This window comes from Mus caroli, chromosome 17 (assembly GCF_900094665.2).
Source record: "Mus caroli chromosome 17, CAROLI_EIJ_v1.1, whole genome shotgun sequence".
Classification (NCBI taxonomy): Eukaryota; Metazoa; Chordata; class Mammalia; order Rodentia; family Muridae; genus Mus; species Mus caroli.
In genome coordinates, this window is record NC_034586.1 from 43,650,863 (window position 1) to 43,666,823 (window position 15,961).

Genomic DNA, 15,961 nt, shown 5'->3' on the forward strand with positions numbered 1-15,961 from the left:
GCAGATGACCACAAGCATTCACTACACTTGGAAGAAATGGGAAGTTACCTTGAAGGTCTGGAGGGGCCGGGACTCCATTTAAATAGTGGAAAAACAGAGCAGAGCACTTGAGGAAAGGCATGATGGCGGCCCGGACACTCCTCCACAGGTGCCAGCCGGAGGGGGCTTCTTTCAAGGCACTGAGGACAGAAAATGGGATCAGGAAAAACCGTGAGGAAAGCTCACTGCGGTAAGGCATAGTGTGAAGACAGACAACTGACACTTGGAATCACTGACGCTATGGTCAGGAGGCGTGGGTCAAAGGCTGGCAGCAGCCTTAGGCACTAAGGGATGTCAAGAACACAGAGATAGAGCCTCCAATGGTAAATTAGGAATTACAAAAGCAATAGAGCCACATATGTACAAAAATTAGAAAATGAAAATCCAAACCATGGGTGGTGACGCATGACCCCCAGCCTTGGGAGGCAAAGGCAGGCAGAGCTCTGTGAGTTCAAGGCTAGCCAGGGCAGCATGCGGAGGATTCATCTTAAAACAGGAAACCAAAACCCAGCAGTCATTCCAGACTCTTACACTAGCACATCTTGTTCAGGTAGACTGTTTCCAGGCTGATTGTCTTACACAGCTCTAGCAGTCATTCCAGACTCTTACACTAGCACATCTTGTTCAGGTAGACTGTTTCCAGGCTGACTGTCTTACACAGCTCTAGCTACATGAAGTTTAAGACTACCAAGCTACCTACAACACACTACACGCTATAATTTTTAACCTATCCATTGCATTTCAGAATGGGTCACAACTGATATCAAACTATGCCCTACACAAACATCTGGGTCACTTTTAGTTCCTTGCCTGCATAAAGAACACCAGTATGTGTCTGTGAACCCCTGTGAGCGGCTCTGGATTTTGGATGAGTACATTAGTACAGATTCTCAGATGGGTGACTCTGTCTAAGAATGTGTGTGTGCATGCATGGCATGCCCAAACATGTGTGTGCACTCAGAGGCGGGAAGAGGATGTGAGTGTCTGCCTTCATCACTCTGCACTTATCCTTTGGGGAACAGTCTCTTACTGAGCCTGGAGGTATGCTGGAAGCCAGCAGTGCCCTGCGATCCTCCTGCCTCCCCCCCTGCCCCCCCCTCCCCCCGCGCCCCAGGGCGGTTTACATTAGTTCCAGGATTCAAACTTCAAACTGAGGCTACCATGTTGGTGCACCAAGCACTCTCCTCCACGGGGGTCCATGTCTCCAGCCCAGAATAGTCCTAGCTCCTTGCTACACATTTTCCAGATCTAAGCAGGACTCCTACTCCAAGGCACAGTGACACCAAAGTGCTGCTCCAAGAATCGAATGTTATCTGTCACTCTTGGATAACATCTTAGAAATATACCATGCTAATTTGATTTGCACTTGGAAATTGCTGATAAAATAACGTAAGTTCTAGGACAGCAACTTCAGAGTGCATCTGACCACCAGCTGGCATCTGATGAACAGATGAAGGCCTCATGGCCAGGCAAGTGTGGGCGGCTGCGGACACTGCCACCTTCCTCTCAGGAACGTCAGCTTTATCAGATGTATGGAGAGTCGCTCCCATAGCTTTTTTTGTTTTTTGTTTTTTTGGTTTTTTTTGACAGGGTTTCTCTGTGTAGCCCTGGTTGTCCTGGAACTCACTTTGTAGAGCAGGCTGGCCTCGAACTCAGAAATCCACCTGCCTCTGCCTCCTGAGTGCTGGGATTAAAGGCGTGCGCCACCACGCCGGGTTCCCATAGGTTCTTCTTACACATCCATGCACAGCAATTTCCCCTCATCAACAAATCAACCCTTTCTCCTGCTGACCCCTACTGAGCCCTACTGGCACATGGGTGTGCCAACCATGGAAGATTAGGGGCTCACCTTCCAGTATACTGGTGAAGTGTTTTGTGCAAAGAGAGAATGGCCAGTTCTTCTTCCCCAGTGGGATTCTCTTGATCCATGCCATTCTCTTCTGAAAGACAAGGAAACACTAGTAGTCTCCATTCCTATTGTGTGGCTGAAAGGGCTGATAAGCACACCAGCCAAGCACCCAAACATACCCACACACTCACATATATGGAAATATGCCTATAAATACATAGGATTTTCATTTTCAACTGTGCACATAGTATGGATCCCCATCTGACCGGTGAACCAGCCATTCATTATACAGTGGGTAGTACCAGCTAACACGCTGTCTTGCAGCTACCACACAGTGGGGACTATCAGCTAACCAACACACTGCCTTGCAATGTTTGAATAACAGGATGCTTGAATTAAACAGCTTAAGAATGAGCTGTCCGGGGTACTACTGAAATGTGTGAGTTCAAATAGAACTGGTATTCTGAAACACAGCATTCAGCTGAGCTTAACTTACTCTGTGTACGGGCTAAATCGAAGAAAGCAAAACTGTTCAAACTGCAGGGGATTTTCAAAGGGGAAAGAAATGTAAAACGTTCTACAGAAGACAAACGGAGGGAGTATCCTGACTGTGACACGGTACCTGTACATGAGGTAAGAAGGATCTGTACGATGTGTGCCATGGTAACCAGGTGGAAGATGTGCAGGTCCCCAGTGGCCAGGCTGCTTGCTGAAAAATCCTGACACTGCAGAGCCGGGAAAGCGAGCACCAGGCCCACCTAGACAGCAAACACAGCATCAGCACCAGCATGGGCCGCTCTTCCCAGCTACACTCCTGCGCACTCCTGGGATCTCTTCCCAGCTTAGCCCTCATTTAAACTTAAAAGGGGAGGGTTTAAAAATCCACTAGGACTGGATCAGTGACCTTAGTGGAGCTCAAGGGGCTTGGAGGGTCAGTCACTAACTAGACTCTCATTTATCCAGTGGATCCCTATGGATCCAGTGGATCCATATGAGCAGATTCCTGTTATAAGGAACAGTGTGTGAAAACTTTTCATTTTCTTCCCACTTATTTTCTTGTATATGCACTCAAGAGGTCAGAGGACATGACCTCCATGTTTGAGCTGTGGTTCACATGGTCAAATTTTTTTAAAAAAGAAAAACATACAAGGTAGTATTACTTAGCCATTAAGAATGAAGTGAGGTCACGTATAGGAAAAAGGATGGAATCAGATACTATATTAAATTAAAAATGCCAGACCAGAAGGACATATATAGGATATGTTATTCTCATCTGTGATAAGTAGGTTGAAAAAAAAAAAAAGAAAGTAAAAAGGAAGAGAAGGAGCCCCGGAAGCAGGGGGGATGAGACAGAGTAGGGAGATGGGAGGTGATGTGATGTTGTGAGTGTGTGTACCTATGGAAAATTCACAGGGGAAGCTACAATTCTGTATAATGGACATATCTTAATTTAAAAAAGCATAAAAAAGGGAGAAGAGAAGAGGCAGTCTGCCCCTAAGTATTACAACCACAGGGCCAGATCTGTTCAGATTCCTAAAATGCACAAAACCTCTAAATGGACTGTGCACTAATGTCAGCATCACTTATGAGGCCACTGCTATTTTTACCTGAGTGAGTTAAGAGCAGACAGTTGTATTACAAATCTCAGCCACACAGCTAAGTAGGAGAGGAAGGAGCCCCAGACCTAACTAGACAAGTGTGCGGCAATCCACTGCTCGGCAGTGCCTCCCATTTGCCCTTCTGTCTGCTGACTCATCAAGTCCCAGGCAGTGTTTGGAGTGCCAGGAAGAGGATGCAAAGCAAACTGTAAACACCCACCAGCAAATGAAACATGTCGATGTCTAGTATGCATGGGAGGTCTTCATAGCTGTCATTAGGCACCAAGGCTAGAGATGGAAGAAGACACATTAGCACACTGCAGACACAGCATCAGTCTCAGAAGCATGCAGTAGGGACATGTCTGAATCTGCATGTCAGAGCAGCAGTAGCAGACAGTACTAGCAAATACTGCATTTGTAACAGAGACATTAGACTCCTACAAACAAGATTCCCAGAGACCATAAGCTGCAGACAGAGATGGTGGTAGACACGGAGCACTCACATGCAAAGAGTTTACAGAAGTGTCCTTGTACCACAGGAAGTAACGCCACTGTCCAATGTGCTGCTGCAAACCGTGTTAACGACCTGAGACAGTCGTCCTGAAATAAAGACGGCTTTACAGTTAGCAGAGAAATGAGCAGATCCTGTCTAAAAATACACCTCGGAACAAACAGACACCAGGTAACCCCAGACCTCACACAACATTTTTGGCATCTTTACAGCAAGTGAGTTTTACTAAGAGGAGCGAGTGTTCTTACCAGTCTACAAGGCAGAGGTCCAAAAACAGGCTTCTCCTCATCACTCAAAATTCTTTCTAGAGATTCAAGATGGTTGAGAGGGTAAGCTGAATGCCATATATATTTTTAAAGTTATTTATTCTTTGCACATTTTTAAGAAGTTCAATCATTTCTGAGGAGAATGTGATTTTGTCATTTCTTATTATCATTCCCCAACCCCCGTTTATTTTTTTTTTTAAGACAGTTTCTCTGTGTAGCCCTGGCTGTCCTGGAACTCACTCTGTAGACCAGGCTGGCCTCGAACTCGGATCCGGCTGCCTCTGCCTTCCAAGTGCTGGCATTAAAGGTGTGCAACATGACTCCCAGCTAGAGTTTAGCAACTTTAAGCCATTTCACAAGAATTCACTTTGGATGAAAGAAACAAAAAAGGGCTAAAGGGCTCAGGAGAAAGGAGCACCCGCTGCTCTCGCAGAAGACCTGGGTTTGGTTCCCAGAACCCACTTAGTAGCTCCTAACTGGCTGCAACTCTAGTCTCAGGGGGTCTGATGCCCAATTCTAGTCTCTGTAGGCATCAGGCTCACTTGTGGTGCACAGACATACATGTAGGCAAACATTCCTACACAGAAAGTTAAGAAAAAAACCCAACCGAGTCCCTAGTAAGAAAGTGCTATAACCACAGCTCTGCTTGTTCCTGTGACTGTACTTACTCAGACGCCGTAAGACAAACTAGCATTTTGCCCGCATACAATTATTTCTTGATTTCTTTTTATTACTTCTTGTTTGTTTTTGTTTTTTGTTTTTTTTTCGAGACAGGGTTTCTCTGTATAGCCCTTGCTGTCCTGGAACTCATTTGTAGACCAGGCTGGCCTCGAACTCAGAAATCCGCCTGCCTCTGCCTCCCGAGTGCTGGGATCAAAGGTGTGCGCCACCACGCCCGGCTTTTTATTACTTCTTTATACTGCTATTCATACTAAATATTCATTTAAAGAATATGAGTGTCTGTCTCCGTGTCTGTCTGTGCAGCACACATGAGCCTGGTCCTCAAGGCAGAGTCTCTCTTAGAAGTTCTGGCTGGCAGAGTCTGCAGACCAGGCTGGCTTCAGGGGGTTCTGCCTCTGCCTGGGGTTAAGGAGAGCTGCCAAGCACCTGGTGACTGGGAGACACAGCGGTGAGAGTCTTACCTATGCTCTGGATGGTGTATGCACAGGTCCCCCAGCACAGGATGGGCACACGGGGGTCACCTTCATTAGGATGAACCTTCAGTCCCACCTTGTAAGTAGCCGTTCCAAATGTCGTTAACATTTCTTTTATGCTATCAGAATATGGGTTCCTGTGGAAACATGCATAGGATTAGCTCACAGGTGCACACATGGGTACCACAGCTTCATCTCTAAGTCACTCTGTCCTGTGCTGCACACAAACCATGTAACATATGCAGAGATAGCTGTGTGGCCCTGGGCCTGACTGAGGGGGATCTGCCCTGTGCGTGAGCAGAGCCTCAGGGCTGAAGGCAGGATAAGCACATGTATCTACTGCCTGAACCATGCAATGTCTGGGTCGCTTGCTTGCTCTTAGCAATGTCCCCCACCTCCACAAAGACTGGTGTTCCCAGAACAGTACATCAGAGGACATGACTACACACTTACATTTGGGAGCCCTTGATCAAGGACTGGTGGTGGCTGCTGACCTTGCTGTGAGACTCAGCGGGTCCCCACTGAGCACCTATGTCTTTTTTTTTTTTTTTTTTTTTTGGTTTTTCGAGACAGGGTTTCTCTGTATAGCCCTGGCTGCCCTGGAACTCACTTTGTAGACCAGGCTGGCCTCAAACTCAGAAATCCACCTGCCTCTGCCTCCCGAGTGCTGGGATTAAAGGCGTGCACCACCACGCCCCGGCTGAGCGCCTGTGTCTTATTGTAATTAGAACCCAAGGAGCAGACACACTGAAGGAAATGTCACAACATTCGATTAAGTTAGCAAGCAGGAACAAACATGGGACTAGAGTAGGAGAGCAAGGCATTGGGTTCAATCCCTCATGTGGGTGGTGGGCAGAGGGAGCCATGCTGGAAGACTGTGAGGACAAGGAGAAGAGCAGCCTGGGAAGGCCAGTGTGAGCAGACAGGGGACCACTTCAGAGAACCATGCCCCGAGGGAGAACCCAGCAGGACTCCACACACAGACTGGGCAGGAGAGACACCAAGGGTTTCAAAAATCTGCCAATCAACTAAAAGGAAGGGACATCAGAAGGATATTTCACACACTCCAGACAGGAAAAGATGGTAAGGAAGGAGTGAGAATGGTGTTTTTTTCTTAACAGATACGTGAGAATGAGGGAACATTCTCCATGGTGGGGTAAGGCCACTCCTAAGGGAGGCACCTCTGTGAGATGGAGCCAGTGCCACATCATGAGTCCCCATCTCAAAAACAACAGAACAAACAAATGCACACAGCCAAGGACAACTGACAGGACCGCTGAGCCTTGTCCTGACTGGTATGAGACTGAGCTTTGAGCTGTGTGTGTGTGTGTGTGTGTGTGCACGCGCGAGCGCGCGGCAGGGCCTCCAGGACAGAGGACAGCTGACTGGTCTGAGCGCAGGAAGAGCAAGCGCCAGGCATGGACCAGAACCACTGCACAACCAGGAACAAACACACTCTACAGAAAACCAGTTTGGGGATTTAATCCCAAACTGGAAAAAGATGATCTTATGCAACAATAAGACATTACTGTCTTCAAAACACGAAACTGGTCCAGCGTGGTGCCGCTCGCCTTTAATCCCAGCACTTGGGAGGCAGAGGCAGGTGGATTTCTGAGTTCAAGGCCAGCCTGGTCTACAGAGTGAGTTCCAGGACAGCCAGGGCTACACAGAGAAACCCTGTCTCAAAAAAACCAAACCAAACAACCAAACAACCCCCCCCAAACCCCAAAACAAGAAACTGTACCCAGCTCAGTGTTAGGGCACTTGCATGCATCAGGCCTAGTTCAATGCCCAGTAGAAGTCAGCAAAAATGGCAAAGGAAGCTGGGGAGGGAAGGCATGCAGGTACTCGTAGGGACAAATGACAGACTGGCGAGCACAGCAGGCAGAGGCCAGACGCCCTGCTCGCTGGGTCACTCAGGACAGACACAACAGGCAGAGCACATAGGGCATTATGTCATGTCACCAGACCTGGGAAATACCTTGCGTTACAGATGAGGGAACTCAGAGAATGAGCAGCGGTGCCATGTTCTGGACCCCAACTGTCTACTGTAGCTTATTGGCTTAGGGACAACAAGACGGTTTGGACTTGGGTGACTAAAAGCTTGGTGGGTCTCTAAGAGAAAGGTGGAAGTCAGAAGGAAGCCTGAGACCTGATGGGCAAGCCCAATGGCCAGGGTTAGACGTCGTGCTGATGTGTAAGGGAGTTGGGGACACTGTGGCAGTATACACGGGAGGGCAGCAGGCGCTGGTCAGAGCAAACCTCTACACCAGAGGGAGCACTTTAACCCTTTAACACAGTTCCTCATGTGGTAACCCCAATCAGTGATTTCACTGCTAATTCTCCACCGTAATTCTGCTGTTATGAGCTGTAATGTAAACATCTGATGGACAGGATATTGATACGAGACCCCACGAAGGGCTATCCTACCCCACAGGGGTCTCGACCCACAGGTGGACAACTACCACGCTCCATGCTCTTTCTTACATTTTGGCTAGTCTACTACAGCCACTGTCACGCAGTGTTTAAACTTCAGGTACCATTTCGCCCTCAGTCCTGTCAGGCCACGCTACACCAACGACTCACCTAGCTTCATTTCCAATGGGCCAGATTGAAAGGGAAGAATATCTTATACTCACCTAGGATAAAAATCAGGCCTGAAGCCTTCTGGGATCGGTATTATATTCATGGCTTCTGTGTCCTCTGAAGAAGGCGTGTCTGCAGAAATAGGCATTTTATATAATTTTTTAGCAGAATATAATCAGCACAATGTTTGTGTACTTTAGCCACATGATCAAACAAACAAACAAACAAACAAACACACACAAAAACCTGAAAAACACTCCTATTACTCCTAACTGCCAAAATACCACAGGAAGTGTAGTGAGCGTTACTGTGGCTGACCACACCCGGTATGGTAGACAACTCTAACCTCACAGCACAGCCCCTGGGTACAGTAAAGCTGGGAGGCTGCCCTTTGCACGTGTGAGGACTAATGACGCCTCTGCCCACACATCCCCAGGCCGAGTGGAGAGCAGGGGCTAGGGAACACTTTCTCTCTGTAGCCATGGCTGTCCTGGAACTCACTCCGTAGACCAGGCTGGCCTCGAACTTGATCCACCTGCTTCCGCCTCCACGTGCTGGGGTCAGAGGTGTGTGCCACTAGCCCTCCTCAGAAAGAGATTTTATTATTTATTTATATACTTTATTTTTTAATTTATTTAGTTTTGAGACAGGGTCTCACCACATCACTCTGCCTGGCCTTAAACTGACAGAGACCTGCCCTGCTTCTGCCTCCCCAGTGCTGGGATTGAAGGCTGTGCCAAGATGCTCAGACTATTTATATTTTTAAGAAGATCTGTTTATTTTTATTTAATATGTGAGTGTTTTCCCTACATGTAAGTCTGTGCACCATGTGTGTGTGGCCCACTCCAAGCATCAGATCCCCTGGAGCTGGAACTACAAACAGCTGCCATGCAGTGCCAGGAAATGAACATGGATATGTGACGAAAGCAACCAGTGCTCTCTACTGCTGAGGCACTGCTCCAGCCCATAGTATGTGTTGGTTTTCTCTTTTTTAAAGATTTTGCTTTTATTTCTGTATGTGTTTTTGAGTGTATTCACATGCGCATGTAGGGGCCAGAGGCCAGAAGAGGGTGTTATAGGTGGTTGTGAACCTGTGCTGTGGGTGCTGGGAACTGAACTTGGGTTTTCTACAGAGCATTGAGTGCTCTGAATCACTGACCCATCTCTCTAGACTCTCACTTCTATGTGAGTGCACTGTCTCCATCCTCAGACACTCCAGAAGAGGGTAACATCCCATTACAGATGGCTGTGAGCCACCACGTGGTTGCTGGTCACTGAACTCAGGACCTCTGGAAGAGCAGCCAGTGCTCTCACCTGCTGAACTGTCTCTCTAGCCTAGACCCTCACTTTCAAATACTTTAAAACAATTTTATTTGGAGACATCCCTATCAATCAATTTATACGGTAGAGGAAAAAGACAAGTTCCCAGGGTGGGGGAGATGGCACGGGGTGAAGCACTTGCTGCTAAGGCTCCTGGCCTGAGCTGGATCCCTGGGACCCACAGGGAGGGGGAGATCCAACTCCCCATTTCTTCTGACCTCGAGATGTGCACCACGGAATGCGCGTGGGCACATATGAACACACACACACACACACACACACATAGATCCATGTAAAGAGACAAACAGAAGCAGGCGGCCAGCACTTACCAGCAGCACTGTGCTTTCTCCTCAGCATCTGGACCACCTTTATCTGCTGCGTTACTGCTCTCGTCCACTGTGCCAGATCTGGTTGGTCTGAAAAATTTAACCTCCTGAAAGAGGTCACAGACAACACTCAGTTCTTTATTGATTAGATTAAGACACAAAAGCTTTCTTAAATAACGTATGTGTTTTAGACATCTAAAATAACTGAGAATCCAGGCTGGGGTGGAGAGATGATGCTCAGAGGATAAGGCCCTGGCTGCTCTTACACAGGACCCAGGTTTAGCTCTCAGCACCCACGTGGTGGCTCATGGCCATCTGTCACTCCAGTTCTTGTGGCTCCATGGGTGGTATCAAGCACATGTGTGACACATAGACACCCATGCAGTCAAGACACCCACACACAGAAAACAAAACACAAAACAAAAATTAGGGTAGGGAAAATTTGTTGTATCAAAAACAAACAAAATCTGTGTCTAGTGAGACGGCCGAGGTGACAAGCCCAGTTCAGTCCCTAGAGGCCACATGGTGGCAGGCAGAGAGCATCGTCCTCTCTCATGATGGACTGAGGGTGCTTACATGACTGAGATTGTCAGTTCAATGCCGGCACCGAAGCTGAAAATGTAGTCTTGGTACTGGCCAGTAGAGACGGAGCTGTAATTTGATCAATGATGGCAGCACTATTGAAAGGTTCACTTATTTTTAGTACTAGAACATGGCAGAATTTCTTCAATCCCACAATCACCACAGACATCACTCACCACATACTTATGTGACAAACCGAGCAAAGCCCTTACTTACTATAAGATGCGCAAAGTGGCTCATCTAATTGTCCAAGTACTACTATGATGAACAACTGTGCCCACTTTACACATGGACACTGAGCTATGCAGCCTGACTTACAGGCTATGAGGGGCAGAGCTGACACTATCACAGTTACTTCAGGTTCCACAGACTGCTCTCCTATAGCGTTCTTCAGCGATGGCTATGCTATCAGTAACCATGGGAAAGAAACCAAAAACTAAGCCACCAAAGTCACAGGTAAAATTCAACAAATACAACATCTCCTCATGGGCAGTTAATACTTCTTAGTTCAAATACAGCGGTAAGTTAGCACCACGATGCTCCTGTGACTAAAAAGAGTAAGTGGGAACCTAACAACAGTGTAAAATGTTTTATGGCACCAGAGACAGAGCCAATCGTGGAGTTCCTAAAACAAAATAGAAAAGCTGGCCTCTGTCTTGAACTGAGTCCAAAGAATTGCGCAGAAACAGGTAATTCACACTCATAAAACGTATTTAAAAACCTACATATTTGTTTTTTAAAGTCTTACTTCAGTTTTTTATGTGTATCATCAGTGTTTTGCCTGTGTGTATGTATATGAACCATATGTGAGTAGTGCCTATGGAGTCCAGGAGAGGCATCAGATCCCCTGGAACTAGAATTACAGACAGTTGTGAGTCACCATGTAGGTGCTGGAAACTGCACATGGGTCCTCTGGAAGAGCAGCAGGGTTCTAAACGGCTAGGCCATCTCTCTTGCCCTTTTACATGTTTAATTTTCTTTACTATGCATGTGTATGCTGTTTGTGCCCACAGGAAACATATGGAGGTGAAAAGACTTTATTTTTGACAGAGTCTCACTGTGCAGCTGGGACTGGAACTCACAGAGATCCATCTGCCCCTCAAATGCTGGGGCTACGGTGTGCGCCACCATACCCAGCAGTAGACTACGTGTCTTTGAAAAGCATGGGGAGTATCTTTAAAATAGGATCTCTAGGAAAAACGGAGATACTGGATTTTTATGAACAAACAACTTTTACATCATCTGCAGTACTGACAGGTGAGCAAAAAACTTTACATTTTGGCTTGTTCATTTCTCAAGGTCACAACCACAGCCCACAGGTCTGGTAGAAGAAATGTCCGAGTAAGTCATCGGCAAGGTCGCCTGCCGCTGCGGCGCTGACCCTGCACCTTGCTCCCCAGCTGGATCCTTTCCTCACCCACAGAGCCAGTCCTGCACCAGGGTGCTGGGCAGAGCCTACCTGCTGAGGATGCTCCTGGGAGGAAGCAGCAGGGGGATCACGGTGTTGCTCAGGCACTCACAGAGCGGGCAGAGGAACTCGCCATTCTCTACGTCGTAGCTAGTGTGCAAGCGCAGCCGCTGCTGCCTTCGCTGCTCCTTAGCTTGAACGGAATCAAAATACCTTTACAATTAGAGAACAGGAGCGTCAAAATCCGGGGTGTTCATGTTAGCAGGAGGTCAAGTGTCAACATTCTAAGGCATTTTTCTCACAACAATGAAAAACATGAATCCTGAACTGAGCTGGCTTAAACACAGGCAGTATAACTAATCCTCACAGTGGATTTGGAGTCCTAACACAGACACACTATAAACAATAAAAACGACAAAACCTGACTGATCTAAAGGCCTTTCACAAGTGGGAAGAGACACTTGTTGGTGCTCTCACTGGCTCTCGTTTCCTGTTATTCTTTTACAGTCATTACAAAGCAAGTACTTATTCATTAAGCAAATGCTTAGGAAATTTGCCAGGATCTTTAGTTCTTTTTATCTCCACCCCCAGAACAAATTTTCCTTTGCTTTAAAAGTTAATCCCGAGCCTTCAGATGGTGTTCCCTGAGTAAAATAAGAATATAAATTACCTTTGCCAACAATGGGCATGCATAACGTGCCCACAGCTGCCAGTGTGTGTTCCACAAGACAGATCGGGGTGCATGAATAATGGATCATATTTTTCTGCATTATAAAACAAACAAAAAACAAAACTCCAAGTATTTAACTTTCCTATGATCAATGTGCATCCCTGGATTTGTGAAGACTTACGTAAAGAAATGCTAATTTATTCCAACTTTCGATGGCACTAATTTATGCAAGACTCTCAGACCATAAAAAGTGGAACTCAAGTAGTCCTGAACTGCAATGTGAGGCTGAAGGTGCTCTAAGTAACAGGCCCTCCGTAACCATGAGCTCTGCATCTGTGGGGTCACAGAAGGTGGACCAAAACGTCCAGGCCAGGGGAACCCTCCACAGATGCTGACACGGCTGCCTGGTTTATGTCCTTGTCATTCTCTCATTAAACAGCACTGAACTGTGACCTAGAAATCAAGTGCCTAGGAAGATGAACCAAGGTCACATGCAAATCCTATGCATGGAGCGGGGCTCTCCCCTATCTCAGTACTACAACGGAACCCAGACCCTCCCTCGCAGTGAGCAGCACTACAGCAACTTGTACAGGGACTTGAGCATTTACTCTGGAGTATAAAGGACCATGAGCTATCAGAATGAAGCTTTGGCTGCTGACAGAATCTAACTCCCCATCATGCCTCATGCCCTGAGCTCAGAGCAGAAATGCTAAGGGCTATGCCAAGACCCAGCCTCACACTCTAGCCCTGGCTGGCTTTGAACTCTCAGCAATCCTCTGGCCTCTGGGCAGGGATCACAGGTTTGGGTCATTAGGCCTGGCATGGAGGCTGCTTGTATGCTGTCAGGGCAGCTGGGTTCTGATCTGATAATGCAGCAGACCTTACCTGGGTCCGAGATGGTTTTCGTCCTGTCTTTTGACAGAACCGTTGACCTCTGAACAAACGCTGCTAAGACCATCGCCCTGCTTCCCACAGTCACCTCCTGCTCCTCTTGACATAATATACAGGTGACAAACTGTCTCGGTTCAGGGACCTGTGTCTGTGCTGGGCCCAACGCTGTAAGAGCTGCATCTGAAACGGGAGGGCTGCAATACAAAGGTTATGACTGTAATACTGAATGAGCCTAAGAAGTTTCTCTATAATCGTTAAATGACAGACTCCAGATAGGTACACACAACACGTGGTCTTGATGACAGGACGTGGCAGGGTTCTCTCATGTGCTTAAAGCCATCTCCACTCACAGCAACCTGCCTGTAACACACACCAGCCCAGAGTGCTCATTCTTTCATGTCAAAGGTACGTTGTAGAAAATAACACTTTAAGTAGACACATGAATTACTCAGAGGCAGAGATCTCTTTGTGTATGTGTGCACATGTGTGTGGAGCCATGGCTCAGCCCAGGGTCACAGGACCTCCCGCTGGCCTGAAGCTTGCTTGTGAGGCCAGGCTGCCTGGCCACTGCCCCAGCCGCCTGCCTCCCCAGCACTGAGATTACAAGCATGTGCCAGCATGCAGAATTCACTGCCTGTCCGGCGCTATTTCCCTGGCCTAGGAGTGAACTCCACAAACTGGAGGCCACAAAATTACCCACCACCTTTACTCAATTAAAAGCATATAGAGAACCAACGGTCAGGAGTCTTAAAAGCCGTTGCTCGGGTTACCTGCTGTCAAGAGTGGCAGAGGCAGAGGTGTCCAGCTCTAGGGTCTGCTGGAAGAGCTCTTTGTTTTCATCAATGAAGTGCCGCTGCATCTCAGACATCTGGGCCATGATCTTCTCCCGGCGCAGTCTGGCGATCTCGGCTTTCCTTTTCCTCTCTGCTTTGTCTTTGTCTCTTGAGCTCTGGAATGATGCTCCATTTAGCTAGATTCTGCACACAGAGGCTGTACCCAGTCTTTGCCCCTAAGCATAGCATCTGTACTGTAGGTACTAAGAGCTATCTATCTATCTTTTGGAATTTAATGTTTGTGAATATTAACTACCGATTTACTGCAGAGAAAATTTGTTCATATTAACCTGCTAAAGTTTTGTTTGCATTATTAGTTTAGCTGCATTTTTTTTCCTTTTTTTTGAGACACAGCTTCAGTATGTAACAGTCCTGATTGGCCTGGAAAAAGTTATGTAGAGCAGGCTAGCTTCAAAATCTCAGAGATCCACCCTTGGCGTCTGAGGAGCCGGGGAATGGCACAGGCTGGCTAGCCCACCTCCACCTCGCTCTCTTACCTCCTCCATTATGGTTCCCTCTGCCTCGGCCACGGGGCTGCTGGATGAAGTCTCTCTTATCTTCTTAATTGCATTAAACATCTTGAAAAAAACAAACCCCAAACACTGTTATGCTGATGTTAAGAAATGTTATTACAAATAGCCAATATTTAATGCTTCTCTCAAGACACACAGCAATGTGGAAATGTTACCTTTAGCAACCACCTGATCATGTCCTTGTGGGCTTCCAGGGAGGGAGCGTTCTGCAAGGTCTCCAGCATAGCTAGGATGCTCGGGGAGTTATGTGGTGCATCACCAGGCTCTGAGAGAGAAAGAGAAGGCACAGTAACAGCTAACACGTCTTGGCACTTCGTCCTACAGAGAGACATGTAACTGCGTATGGCACCTGCTGCCTATCATCTGACTCCACTTACACTGTTTGTGTATGTGTGTGCGTGTGCATGTGGGAGGCGGGGGCCAGCAGTCTCCCTCCCTTGTTCTCCACTGTACTTTTTGGGACAGGATCTCTCACTAGGCCATCTGTTCAGAGATTGCTAGACTAGCCGGCCAGCCAGCCCTTGGGCTCCACCTCCTGGAAAGTGACACCTTATAGCGGTGAGACAATGAATGGATTCAGAGTGCTGTATGGCTATTGGAAAATAAAAGCACCATTGAGATGTAAGACAGAAGGCATGATGCGAACCATGGAGAAATGTCGGCAGAGACAGAATACAGACGGGCTGGTGCCAGTGAAGAGCAAAGCCCGCATGCAGTGGGCAGAGGCAGCTCCCCTTCCCTGCTGCTCTTACTAAACCAGGGAGCAAAGCAGGAAACCACAGCTGTCTGAACAAACAGGCCCACTGCCCAGTCCTACTCCTCTTAAAGGACAACGGGACATTTTGTCAGCACTTAAAAGAACAAAGTTACAAAAAAAATCCTTTCAGCCCAGAAATTCCTACTTCCCCATCAAAACACCATGAATTCACCCACATGGTGAGCCAGGCAGGGAAAGCACAAGTGGAGGCCAAAGGTTTGGGACCAGAGAGTGTCACAGAAACTGAATGTGTGTGTTACCACGGGCAGAAAGTGACACAATCTGATCCAAGGAAGTATGAGCACTGCATGACAGCCACAGCAGGAGACTCACAGCTGCCACCTTCAGGAGGGACAGAATGCCTGTCTGTTTTAAAATACGAAACACAGCTTTTTCTTCTATAAGAAGCGAAGCACTGCCAGGTATGGTGGCATATACCTTTTGATCCCAGCACTTGGGAGGCAGAGGCAGGAGGATTTCTGTGAGTTCGAGGCCAGTCAGGTCTACATATTGAGCTTCAGGGCAGCCAGGACTACTTAGCTTGTCTCAAAAACAAAAAAAGTCAAACACAGAAGTGGATGATCACAGTCAGCTATTGGATGGATCACACGGCCCCCAATGGAGGAGCTAGAGAAATT

The 15,961-nt window shown here is 47.4% G+C and overlaps 1 protein-coding gene across 2 annotated transcripts in view; it reads right to left on the reverse strand.

The window, feature by feature from the left end:
- The window catches only part of Ubr2 (ubiquitin protein ligase E3 component n-recognin 2), an 83,107-nt gene that overhangs the window by 12,679 nt on the left and 54,467 nt on the right, over positions 1–15,961 (reverse strand). For both annotated transcript variants that reach the window (XM_021185716.2, XM_021185715.2), the window contains exons 27-41: positions 14,722–14,831; positions 14,531–14,611; positions 13,971–14,149; positions 13,195–13,394; positions 12,310–12,403; positions 11,691–11,852; positions 9,653–9,756; positions 8,057–8,135; positions 5,406–5,554; positions 4,246–4,301; positions 3,990–4,086; positions 3,707–3,774; positions 2,511–2,646; positions 1,889–1,979; positions 49–179 (exon numbers count right to left, since the gene is read on the reverse strand). In XM_021185716.2, the coding sequence (XP_021041375.1) occupies positions 49–179; positions 1,889–1,979; positions 2,511–2,646; positions 3,707–3,774; positions 3,990–4,086; positions 4,246–4,301; positions 5,406–5,554; positions 8,057–8,135; positions 9,653–9,756; positions 11,691–11,852; positions 12,310–12,403; positions 13,195–13,394; positions 13,971–14,149; positions 14,531–14,611; positions 14,722–14,831 (1,737 nt within the window). The remainder of the gene's footprint in view (positions 1–48; positions 180–1,888; positions 1,980–2,510; positions 2,647–3,706; positions 3,775–3,989; positions 4,087–4,245; positions 4,302–5,405; positions 5,555–8,056; positions 8,136–9,652; positions 9,757–11,690; positions 11,853–12,309; positions 12,404–13,194; positions 13,395–13,970; positions 14,150–14,530; positions 14,612–14,721; positions 14,832–15,961) is intronic.